The sequence below is a fragment of the Phascolarctos cinereus genome, unplaced genomic scaffold (assembly GCF_003287225.1).
Source record: "Phascolarctos cinereus isolate Bilbo 61053 unplaced genomic scaffold, phaCin_HiC Scaffold_4;HRSCAF=312, whole genome shotgun sequence".
NCBI classification, from domain to species: Eukaryota; Metazoa; Chordata; class Mammalia; order Diprotodontia; family Phascolarctidae; genus Phascolarctos; species Phascolarctos cinereus.
The window spans coordinates 530,584,689-530,598,503 of NW_027555847.1; the positions used below are offsets into that span (position 1 = coordinate 530,584,689).

A 13,815-nucleotide genomic window follows, 5' to 3' on the forward strand; every position below is an offset into this window, starting at 1 on the left:
ATACTGAAGTCTCTTGGTAATAATGGTCAGTAGCAAAGCTGTCTACAGTTTCACAGAGAGACTGGAATTAAAAACAGAAGTTTTCTGCTATTTAGACAAAATGTACACAATAGTAAAAAAACAATAATTCTCACAGTATTTTGCCTTCTTAGGGAGAACAAAAAGATCTCATTAGATATGTGATTTTCCATGTTGAGGGGTAATGGTGAGTATTGGATCTTTCTTTGATAAAGTAACACTATAACAGTTTTCATCCTCCCTATCAAAAGCAGATTTGGTGTCCTGACGGATTATAAAACAATAGAATGTGAGCTGTGGTAAATAGAAGGTATAAAAAGTGTTCATAATTGACTAACAGTGGAAAATATGGGATAGGAAGAAGTCCTACAGTTTCTCTGAGCTCCAAATATTAATATTTACAAATCAATTCCCTTTTTCTGAATCTCAGAGAGTTGTGACATTTCTTTCAAACAAATTTAGAATTATTAATTCAAGTGAGTGTGAACCAAAAATTGAAATCACATCAAATATAGTATTATAATATACAGGTCCACAGGAAAAAAAATGGATGCTGATTCTTTTTAAAATGAGATCTTCTCTAGAAGAACATCCTCATGGTATACTACAATTTGGAGTGAGGGTTTGGGCATCCTTTGTGTTTGATTGGTAAGTGAGTATCTATTCATTAAACTCATAGGTTAGAAGCACTTCAGACATGGAAGGGATCTTAGCAAACCCCTGGTCCAACCCAATAATTTTACAGATGAGGAAACTGAATATCAGAAAGAATATATTACTTGCCTAGGGTCACAAAGAATTAGTAAGCAAGACTAAAAGGCAGATCTCTTAACATCTAGCTTTCTACTACATTACTGCCCCTTACTTGAATGTTTCAAAAATATACCACCATGAGATATAAAGAAGAGAGGAGGATAACCAAAAAAAGAGAAATTTTTGTTTTCCCTTTCTATTAAATGACAATCCAAGTCCAGGATAAGGTTCCTAAAAGGCCAGAATGACTTTACAAAGAACAGGTTAGGACAGACAAAGTTTAATTAGGTTGGAAGATCAAGGAAATGCTGTAGGTACAATTTGCCTAGCCTTAGCAAAGCATTTGTTGAAAATTTTCCTTGCTATTTTGGTGGACACTATGGATAGATGTGTAGTAATCTATCTAGTAATACAATTAGGTAGATTCAGAACTGGTTGAGTGGCCAGACCCAAAGAGGTGGCATTAATGATTTGATGTCATCTTGGAAGGAGTTTGGTAGTGTGGGCCAGGAATCTGGTTTGGCCTTGTGATACTGAACATTTTCATCAATGACTTGGATAAAGTTATATTTGGCAAATTTGCAGATGGCCCAAAGCTAGGAGAGATTACAAGAATCAGGATTCAAAAAATCTTGACAGGCTACACAGAAAGAGTTTTAGTCTCAAAATAGGAAACAAGGACTATACCTACAATTTTATGGGGAGGGAGAGAATAAGCATTTATCATGTACTGACAATGTGCTAGTCACTGTATTAAGTGCTTTACAATTATTATCTCACTTGATGCTCACAACCCTGGGATGTAGGTGCTATTTTCCCCATTTTATAGTTGAGGAAACTGAGGCAGAGGTTAAGTGACTTGCCCAAGGTCACACAGCTTGTAAGTGTCTGAGACCTGATTTCAGTTCAGGTCTTCCTGACTCTAGGACCAGAGATTTATTTATCCACTGTGCCTCTCTATAGCATAGGAAACTCCCACGTAAGAAAACTCCTTCTACCAATATGGATTGGTACCTTCTCTGCCTCAAAAAGTTGCCTTGAACACTAGGAGATTAAGTGACTTGTCCAGGGTTAAAAAGCTGGTATGTGTCAGAGGTGAGACTTCAACCCAGATTCAAGGCTTCCTGGCTTCAAGTCTAACTTTCTATCTACTACATCACAGTACTTCTCATATATTCTAATAATATATAATTGAATAGCTATCAATGTAAAGTCTTATACTTAGATTCAAAGTCCTGCCTCTGGAATATATGTATTACCATGGATAAGTTATTAAACTTTCAGTGCCCTAGAGCAAATCTTTAAGACAATAAGTTATAGATGAGCTGCTGATCTGCATCAAGGCAGTTTCCATACCAGGAGTTCCCATAGCGATAAAAGTACAGGTCTGGATTACCTACTATGGGTTTATTATAGTACAGTACTACTTTTCATTTTTATTTACAAAGAACAATGTGACAACATTAAAATTACTTAAAATGACAAAAATACTACCATACTAGGTTGCTCAAAATTTTCTAAAATAACTGTAACCATTTCATTAGAAATTAAAGTTTGTATTTGTTCTGATAGTGTCATAATAGAACTAGTGCTATGATTATGCCCTGAAACTTTTATCCTATAAAGAACAATCAGACTGTTCTCTGGCAAAGTGGTGAAATTATGACATCTAGTGGATTGAGGATAACTTACTTTTCTGAGTAATGGTCCACATCTTTTCAAAAATTCTATCCGAAACTATTAACTTTTAATTAATATCAAGAAATACTTTCAAAATGAAACTTTACCTTTGTAAAGAAATAACATTAAAACTTAAGTTTACAAAGACCAATCAATAATCACTACTAGAAATTAAACAAATGCGCAACTATTATGCTAATTTTCATTTTGACTAATTTCCGGTAAATGTAATTCTCAGCAGATAAATGAAATAAACTGCCATATATCAGTATTCTACAAATAATTCAAAAAATTTGTTACCATGTACTTTCTAAAGTTTGTTAACACACTAACTCAAAAACACGCTAACTCCTCTAATGCTAGTTAATCCATTCATAAAAAAAAGGTATAAATCCACTTCCAAGCATAATTTGAAAATATGCTAATGTATAAAATGTATAATTGAATTACAAAGAATCATTCTATAAAGAAATAGACACATGAATATAAGAAGACCTTTTTATAGAAGGTTTTTTTACTCTATGCTACTCGAAACAATATGAAAGATATTTCTGGCATAATGATTTTGAATAAAATATCCATAAAAGAAATATAATGAAGCAACAAACTGATTGTGTGTTATGTGGGAGATATAATTTGTAAGATCAAGTTCCTGCTCCTGAAAAGCTTAAAATAGGTGTGTGTGCGTTTTTAAGAGTAAATTAGTTAAATACGTTATCCAGCCCACCAGCAAGCTCTCCTCTGAGTACAAGTATTATTTATGGCCTACACAACTCATTTACTGTCTAATTATTTGTTCTGTGGGTTTTTTCCCTTAATTAAATCAATCATCAGTTATTTCCCAACTATACTTCAGTTTTCATCACTAATGACTGGCTTCCCTGACTTGCTTGAAGTCTCAGCTAAAATCACATCTTCTTCAAGAAGCCTTTCTCAATGCCCCTTGATGCTACTGCCATCCCTCTGACATTATATCCAATATATACTGTATGTATCTTATTTGTACACAGTTGTTTGCATATTATCTCCTCCATTAGACTGGGAACTCTGAGTGAAGGGACTGTTTTTCCCTTTCTTTTTCGAATATAGGGCCTGATACAGTATGTGCTTAATAAATAAAATACTTTATCTTTCTGGTGTAATGCTGAGAGTTACTATTACAATGTGGAGTACATAATACTTTTTCAATAAATGCTTGTTGAAATAAATATTTTTACCTTGAAGTTAATTTTTAAAAGTACAGCATGCAATTTCCTTTGTTCCCCTACCCAATTATGAAAAATCAGAGTCATTAGCAATTTCTTTATAGGTTAAAAGGGGAGGATTTATGGGTTTTTAGAACTTACCACTGTCTCTACTGTTGAAGGAGAACTTGGACCTTGACTTTGTTGGATGGACTGTGCTGTCCCCTCCCAAAATGTACTGAGTCATCAAAATCTGTAGTAAATGTAAAATAGTTATTGGTTCTATTGAAATTATTATAATAACATTTTGAAAATGCATACTCTTAATTCTTTCCTTGAGAAAAAAAATGTTTATATGTGAATTACAACAACAAAAATGCCATCAATTTTATGGGAACAAATAACTAATCAGGATGGTTATGCTAGCTAATGTGTCAAGAGGAAATAATTAACTAATTTTGTTTACTTCAAGGCAGCTGGCAACAAATTATTGTGTTTGAGGATTAAATATGACATATACAAGGATGATTCATTCATCTTGTTTATTATTCATCCCTATTCAGTTTATGCAATGACCAAGCAACTATATCTATAAATCATAAATGCTATGAATAGGGAAGCATTCTGGTATATACACAACATACAAAGAGTAAAGGTAAAATATGTACTTTCTTTATGTTAAAAATTAAAGATTGACAGGGCTGATAAATTAATCTCAGAAATTTATTCAATTTTAGGAAGGGTCTTTTTCTATTTTGCTTTTAAATCTGCAAAGAAATTTAGTAAAGTGGCAAGAAAGCAGCAGATGATGATTACCTATACTAAATTATAGATTAAATCATGCTTTACCTCAAAAATGATGCCAAGTCACCATCTGGATGGTTGGACAATTATTATCATAATATATCAAACACAAAATAACAAATTCCACAGAGACTATACTATGTATCTTAAGTGAACATAAAAACTAAAGGCACAGAGCAGGCTAATTAATGGAAAGGCTTCCTAATTTCCTTTATAAAAGGTTACTTTGTATAACAGAACACAATTAAATTAATCTTTCACTTCAACACAGGCTTTTCTTTTTCCTTCCCCACCTCCCTTTATGGCCCTCATCCAAACTTTTTGAAAAAGCCCTAAGGAAAGAAATTTCCTTCAATTAATATCATAGTAAAAATAAAAGATTAGGAGTCAGAGAATCTGGTTTCTGATCTAGCTCCACCATTCACTACCTGTGTGACCTTAGGTAAGTCATTTGACCTCTGAATCTAAACTTATTCATACATAAAGTGCCTGAGAATCAAATGAGATAATACACAGAAAAACATTCTGTGAACTGCAAAGTATAATATAAATATATCATTGAATTGATGTTTAAATTGTTTTTCTGAAGCAATAATGATAGTTAATATACTTGTAAAATCAATTTTTACTTCTTTTGTGTTTCATCAAAATAACATGCAATAGAGTGGTCAGTTTCTTGGGCTTGCTTTGTGCTGTGTGCATCAACTATCTCAGGATGTGAGCTGACAATGTTACCTTTCTTTGAAAAATTTTTATATAGAAGCATGTTAAAAGGTGTTACACACACAAATAAGCAATAACTATTAGTTGTTTAGAATAAGAACACATACAAGTAACACTTAGATTTTACATCACAAACTGCTGGAATGAATAAATATGGAAAAAATATAATCGCCAAACTTAAATGCTAGAAGATATATCAGAGGCTGTCTAATTTGTATGTGACAGAGAATCTCCTCTTTACTATTCCCCCAAAAGAGGTAATTTACTTTTTGCTAATGACCTATAATAAAGGGGAACCCACTATTTCCCAAGACAGCCCCATTCCATTGCAAATCTCTAACTGTTAGACAAATTTTCCCATCATCAGACCCAATTCTGCCTCTCTGCAAATACTACTCATTATTACTAATTTTGCCCTCTGGGGTCAAGTGGAACAAGTCTGTTCACTTTTTGGCATGATACTTCTTTAAAAATTCAAAAGCAGCTTCTAAATTTCTGATGCTTTAAGCTAAATATATCAAATTCCTTCAACCCATGGCACATTACCTTGATCTACCAACTTCAAAAAAGGAAATTGAGGTTAATCTCCACGTGATCATTAATACTCCGTGAAAAATACCGATTCCTTGGAAGCAAAGGATTTGGGTCCAAATACCAATTTTGCTACTTACTATAGGTGTAATGGAAGAACCATTTACATATCCTAGGGAATTTCCTATCTCTTCTGAGCTGTTTTACCTTGTAGAACTTTAATCCATATGATCCTATTTTTTCCTATGAACCCTCAGAAACTTGATCTCCCAATTAGACAATGATCAGTTTTCCACTCATTCTTGATCACAAATTCTAAAGCGGAGTCATTTCCCTCCTCCCCTAAAGTTCCCATCCTTGCCATATCAGCAGCTAGTTGCTGTTTGTTAGTCAAAATTAAACCATGAATAGTCTACCTCATTCCTTCTTTTACTTTTTGGAGTATAAAATCATAATTAAGAGAAGCTAAAAAATTTATTAGCAGCTTTCTTTCTGGCAGAGTAAGAAAACTCCAATACATAACTAATGTTCCACCATATATTATATTATGCCTCTGTTTCAGGTGTATGATCTGTTTTACAGCCTCCTGATCTATTCCCTGTTCAGATGGTTTGCAGTACATCCTATATGACAACACTGTTTCTCCTTCTTTTGATCTTTATCCAAAAGTTCTCTACCTGTTTCTCCCCACTGGATCTTTTATTTCTTTTTCATAAATAATGCTACTCCATTCACCTTTTGTCTATTCTGTTCTTTTTCTTTTTAACAATGTATATTTTTTCAGAATCCCATGGATTCTATCCAAGTCTCAGTGATACCTAGTAGGTTAAATATGCCTTACTGAATTAGGATTTACAGTTTACCTCACTTGTTATGCATACACATTGAATCCACAGGAGTTAATGAGATCCCTTTTGTGTACAGACATCTAAAGCCAAGAGTTTAATGCTGGCACCCTTCAAGAATTTGGTGCTAAGAATATCATCTGTACACGTAGAACCTTCAATTTCATGTCTATGACTTCAAAATCCTCATAAATGCCTTGTAAGGAGCCAAGATGATAGAGCAAAAGCAGTGACTTGCTTGAGCTCTCCCCAAAACCCCTCCAAATACCTGTAAAAAATGGCTCTAAACAAATTTCAGAGCAGCAGAACTCATAAAAAGACAGAGTGAAACAAATTTCCAGCCCAAAACAACCTGGATGGTTGATGGGAAAGGACTGTTTGACAGGTTGGGAGAGGAGCACAGTCACAGGGTCACACAGGCAAAGACAGGGCCTCAGTGAACCTGGAGAATGCATCAGGTGACTGAATCATTAGCAGCTGTAGCAGTTTCCAGATTTCTCAACCCACAAACGCCAAAGACAACTTAAAGGTCAGTAGGAAAGGTCTGTGGGACCTGGGTGAAAGAGGAGCCCTGCCCTCACAGGCCCAAGTCTTGGCACAGCCCCGGAGTGGCAGCTGCTTCCAGAGCTCGTGGCCCACAAACAGTGGGGGGATCGAGCAGCTGACCAGAGGGGGATCTCTTTGCTGGTGCTGCGGCAGGATTCTCTTGCTTTGCCCGTGCTTGGATCTGGGTCACAGTTCTGTGTGCGGGTCCTGGGGTGAGGAGTGCTGGCGTGGTGGAGCTTGTACTGGCAGTGGAAAGGGAATCCTCATTGTACCAAGGCAGAAAAGAACCCTTGTGGTCACTTATAGACCACAGCACAGGCCAGGAAAGGAGTAAACACCTCGCCCTTGATCATACCACCTTGGAAGAACTGAAAACTGACAGGTCCCTAGAAGTATCTCTGAAAACAGCTGCACAAAACTCCCAAAGCTTGGGACAGTACATTCTTCACACTGGAAGCAGACCCCTACCTTAACAAAGAGTTTATAACTCAAGTAATTGACTGAGATCATGAGCAAACTGTGCAGAAAAAGTCAGACGACAGAATCTTTTTTTGGTGACAAAGATTAAAACATACAACCAGAAGAAAACAACAAAGTCAAAGCTTCTACATCCAAAGCCTCCAAGAAAAATTTGAAACAGTAAAAAAAAAAAAATGAAACAGTCCCAGGCCATGGAAGAGTTTAAAAACAATTTTGAAAAGCAAGTAAGAGAAGTAAAAGAAAAATTGGGAAGAGAATTGAGAGTGATGCAAGAAAATCATGAAAAACAAGTCAACAGCTTGCTAAAGGAGACTCAAAAAAAATGAAGAAAATAATACCTGAAAAAATATACTAACCCAAATGGCAAAAGAGGTCCAAAAAGTCAATGAGGAGAATGCCTTCAAAAGCACAATTGGCCAAATGGAAAAGGAAGTCCAAAAGCTCACTGAAGAAAATAATTTCTTAAAAATTAGAATAGAGCAAATAGAAGCTAATAATGTTATGAGAAATCAAGGAACTATAAAACAAAAGCAAAAGAATGAAAAAATAGAAGACAACGTGAAATATCTCACTGGAAAAACAACTGACCTGGAAAATAATCCAGGAGAGATAATTTAAAAATTACTGGACTACCTGAAAGTCACGGTCAAAAAAAGGGCCTAGACATAATCTTTCAAGAAATTATCAAGGAAAACTGCTCTGATATTCTAGAACTACAGGGTAAAATAGAAATTAAAAGAATTCACCAATCACATCCTACAAGAGATCCCCAAAGGAAAACTCCTGGGAATATTATAGCCACATTCCAGAGTTCTCAGGTCAAGAAGAAAATATTGCAAGTAGCCAGAAAGAAACAATTCAAGTATTGTGGAACACAATCAGGATAACACAAGATTTAGCAGCTTCTACATTAAGGGATCAGAGGTCTTGGAATATGATATTCCAGAGGTCAAAGGAGTTAGGATTAAAACCAAGAATCACCTACCCAGAAAAAAAGAGCATAATCCTTCAGAGAAAAAAATGGATAGTCAGTGAAATAGAAGATTTTCAAGCATTCTTGATGAAAAGACTAGAGCTGAATAGAAAACTTGACTTTCAAATACAAGACTCAAAAGAAGCATGAAAAGGTAAACAGAAAAAAGAAATCATAAGGGACTTATTAAATTTGAACTGTTTACATTCCTACATGGAAAGACAACATTTGTAACTCAAGAGAACTTTCTCATTATTAGGATAGTTGTGGGGGTGTGGGGGAGCGGAAATGCCCTCACACAGGGCATAGGGTGAGTTGAAGATGAAGGCATGATATCTAAAAAATAAAATTAAGGGGTAAGAGAAGATTTTATTGGGAGAAGGAGAAAGGGAGAGGTAGAATGGGACAAATTATTTCACATAAAACAGACAAGAAAAAGTTTATACAATGGAGGGGAAGTCAGGGAAGGTGAGAGGGAATGAGTGAATCTTACTCTCATTGGATTTGGCTTAAGGAGGGAATAACATACACACTCAATCGGGTATGGAAATCTATTTTACCATAAAGGAAAATAGAGGGGAAGGGGATAAGAGGGTGTGATGATAGAAGGGAGGGCAGATTGGGGGAAGGGGTAATCAGAAGCAAACACTTTTGAAGAGAGACAGGGTAAAAGGAGAGAATAGAATAAATGGGGGTTGGGACAGAATGAAGGGAAATATAGTTAGTTTTTCACAACATGACTATTGTTGGAAGTGTTTTGCATGATTACACATGTATAACCTATATCGAGTTGCTTGCCTTCTCAATGAGGGTGGGTAGGGAGGAAGGAAGGGAGAGAATTTGGAACCCAAAGTTTTTAAAACAAATTAAAAATTGTTTTTACATGCAACTGGGAAATAAGATATATAGGCAATGGGGTACAGAAATCTACCCTGCCCTAGGAAAATAGAAGGGGAAGGGGATAAGAGAAAAGTGGGAGGGGACTGATAGAAGGGAGGGCAGATTGGGAGAAGGGGTATTCAGAATGTATCTTAGGGTGGGGAGAGGGGAGAGATGGGGAGAAAATTTGGAATTCAAAATCTTGTGAAAATGAACGTTGAAAACTAAAAATATATAAATTAATTTTTTAAAAAAAGAAATGCTTTGTAGATTTCTTTTGGCTGCCTCCTAATTCTCAGAAGTAGATTGAGATCATCATATTTGACAAGTCTCGAAAGGGTCCTAAGCAAATTTCAGGTAACTCTCCTCTGAGAATTATTAGAGAATAATCATTTTCCTCATTACTCCTCAGCAGAGAGTCAACAATGATCACTCCTCATCTCTTTCCTTTCACCGTTATTGGATTGTCTACTTCTTAGTCCCAGCTAACTCCATACCATAACTCCTTTAAGCACAAGCAGCTACTTGGACCCTGAAAGTGTCCAACTCTTCTCTTCACATTATAAGCCTTATACTTACTACTTTGCTGCAAGTGCTCAGTTGTCCTCCCCTTTCTCTCATGCCCTATTCTTCTATCCTTTAACTTCCTAATTTAGGTGCTCTAAAGTTCTGTCAAAGGCTGCCTTCTTTTCTCTATAGATACCCTCTCTCTCAGTAATCTCATTACCTCCCATGGATTTGATTAACAAATTTAGGAAAACCCAGAACTAGACATCCAGTCCTAGTCTCTCTCCAAATGAACATTGCCAACTGCTTACATTCCGAATGAATACCTCCAAAGCATCTCAAATTCAAGATATCCAAAACAGAATTCATTATCTTTCCTCTTCAACCCACCTCTCTTCCTAGCTTTCTCATTTCATATTCAGCATCCTTCCAATCACTCAGGCTCACAACCTCAAAGTCATTCTTGACTATATCCATTCTCATTCCATCATACAGAACTAATTGCTAAGTCTTGTCAATTCTACTTCCATATCTCTCACATCTGTCCTTATTTCTCCACACTATAATATTTATCCAGCACATGTGGTTCCTTTCTCCCTCCAAATAGAATGAATTTTTCTTCAGACTAAGGACAGGACTTAATGATCATTAAATGAATGGATGACACAGATCGGGCCTTCCTTCTATCTTTTTAGATTCTCTTTCTTCTTTGGTTTAATTTCAAACTTTTTCTTTTTTAAGGAACACTTTTTTTCCCCATGATAACCTAGGTTGATTAGAATTCCCTGAGCTCTTTTGTTTTTATTTCTGGGAGGGCAACTAGCCTATACTCGGGCCCTATAAAGAAATTACTTGGCTTCAGCAAAAAGATATTGCGCACGTTAGCCTTCCATACATGCTAGAAGCAAGATCTTCAGTCCTCAGTTGTGATTTTGGTAGATTTTGTGGGGGCATTGTTCACATTGACATTGAGACAAAAAACAACACAAGAATAATAACTACTTAGAGCTGAATTTATTAACTGGATGAAAGCACTAGAACTATACCTTTTCTAAGTAAGGTTACAATGTACTTTGTAACTAGAGTTACAATGTACTTTATGCTGAATCACTGTTTCCTCAGAAGGAAACAAAAATAAGTTCAAACACTTCAAAATAAGCTTTACAGCTCTACCACTCAAAAAAACCCAACTACATAAACACAGAAAACCTGTTCACTAACAAACTTGCAAAATCTATTAGTAGAAAAAGGTTTTGCAGCATTAAAATCTTGACAGAGACCCAGAGATTTCATTTAGCTACAAGATAGCAGTGTCTATTCGAAGCTTTTTTCTAGCATATAAGTGATTTATACTTTTCTTAAAGTATGTAAAGTAGAATACACCTTATAACAATGTTTAGCTATTCCTAAGCACTTCCTCTCTTTTCTATTATTTATAATATGAGATGCTCTTAAAAGTTTGCACTTATTGGTACCCTCCATGCTATTGAAACAATGGTACTTTTCATAAAGTTCTTTATCTCCAACAGCTATAATTTTTCAGAACTTTCTGAGGTATTATTTATTTCCTTGTTCAACAAATGTGCAATAAATACATTTCAGATTTAGGAAGATAAATTTTATTCAACACCTGAGAACAAGATTCAAAAAGAAGTTTATATGTTAATTAAAAGTACTCACGAACAGGATAGAAACAATTCATTCTTATGAAAGGAAAGAAATATATTTACTTTAATTTCAGGCAAAGAGATATATGGGCATACCTTTTGACATGTCAATATTATGGCTAAGATCTCTCTGGTTTTAAAGCTTTCAATATGCTTAAGTATAATAAAACCAAATGCTTTTAGGATGTATAGTTAAAAACAACAACCCTGAGGAGGATGAGTTATTGGCTTAATACCATCCCATTAAAATTGAATAGAAGATTCTTACCATGTATATTTTTTCTTGCTGTGATGTTGTCAGCTGCATAACAATTCAAGTCAAACATATATCGCCCCAGGTAACAATGTTTCACCATCCAATTCATATGTTCATAAAAATTGCTGTGATATAAAAGTGCTTGGAGAGCAGGTTTACCTATCAGAGATAGGCCATATTCCACATCATGTACAGAGGGACCCTAAGGGAATAGTTCAGAATAGATTATTTCCCACTTAGTCTATCACATAATAAATCTGAATGCATACTTCAATAAGCCTACAAACTCCTCCCATTAAAAAAAGAAATCAGAGAAATTATTCAGGATAACACTATAACTCACCTATTGACCTTGGGCTAATCACTCAATTTTTTATATAACTCATTTGCCTCACCTGTAAAATAAGAATGCCACCTTAGATGCCTGAAGGCAGTGGGCTGTTGAGAGGAATTCCAGTCTTACTATCTCTGATAAAATCCTGTGTTCTAGAATAAATTCCAATAAGTAGTTATTTATATTTTTACAAATGGGGGAAATTAACTGATCATGATCACAGATCACACATCCAATGCATGAATTTCTTTTTAGCTCTCAATACTCATAAAATAGCTAACTTTGATAAATACTAAAACCTTTGTTTTGAAAGCCAAGATAGATTCTAACTAATAAGACTCAAATACATGTGATTAATGCACTAGCTTTACCTATATTGTTAACTCTGGCATAATATTAAGCAGTAACATAAATGTCCAGATTAAGACCTCTCAACTACTGATTTAAGTTAACAAGGAATAGTTGGTAGAGTATTGAACCCAGAGTCATAAGGACTTGGGTTAAAATTCTTTCTCAGGTACTGTGTGACACTAAGCAAGACACTTAACCTTTTAGTCTCAGTTTCCTTATCTACAAAACAATTATAGTAATAGCATCTACTTCAGAGTTGCTGTGAGAATCAAAAAAGATTATAATTGCAAAAGTACTTTGTGAAACTTAAAAGTATTACATAACTGTGAGCTATCATTATTATTAAAATGATCATCATATAATACCAATCGCTGAATAGTGATAATGTGTCTTCTAGAGACAAGATAAGTCTCACTGTATAATCCTATCTGTACATTTTTTGCTTCTCTTTACTTACTAATACTGTTCTCCCATTATCATCTAATGAAAAACAGCAAGAAAAATCACTAGCAAGCATACAGAGCTGATAAAAGAGATGTTCAAGCCTGCAAATAAATCTAGGGTTTGGTTATATTAATTGCCAGCTTAGGGAAAATTCATAAATTGAATGTGTCTACAATTGTACAATGGATCTTAATGACAGAAAAAATGTAAATGGTGTGGTGGAGTTGGAAGGGATCTCAGAAAGTCATCTAATCCAATCACACATGTACACGAATAAGAGTGATCTGTACAACATACACAACAAGTGGTCATCCAGCCTTTGCTTGAAGGCTTTCAGTACAAGGGAACCCACCCCAAAGAACAGCCCTTTTCGCTTTTGGCTAGCACTAATTTTTAGAAAATTTTTTCCCTAACATAATGCCAAAATCTGGCTCTTTGCAGGTTTTATTAATTATTCCTACTTTTGCCTTCTGGGATCAAGCAGAACAAGTCTAACTAATCTCTTTTCCAAAAGACAGCTTTAAAATACTTGTAGATGCCACTATGTAGGTAGGCCATGTGGTATGGTAGAAAGTAGATTTTGGAGTCAAAACTCTGGTTCAAATATGAACTCTTGTACTTACTAACAAGTTGTATGACCTTGAACAAAACTCTAGGTCCCAGTTCCTCAACTATGAAATGGAAAAATAAGGTGAGATAAGATTTAGATCAGATAAGATCTAAATCTGAGGCAGCTAGGTATCTCAGTGGAAAGACTTCTGGGCCTAGAGTCCAAGAACACTTGAATTCAAATCCAGCCTCAGATACTTCACAGCTGTGTGACCTTGGGAAACTCAGCCT

The 13,815-nt window shown here is 35.2% G+C and overlaps 1 protein-coding gene across 1 annotated transcript in view; it reads right to left on the bottom strand.

Moving 5' to 3' along the window:
- The window catches only part of RTTN (rotatin), a 206,622-nt gene that overhangs the window by 79,775 nt on the left and 113,032 nt on the right, over positions 1-13,815 (bottom strand). The window contains 3 exon segments of the mRNA XM_020985627.2: positions 3,798-3,838; positions 3,841-3,888; positions 11,859-12,048. Coding sequence (XP_020841286.1) covers positions 3,798-3,838; positions 3,841-3,888; positions 11,859-12,048 — 279 coding nt within the window.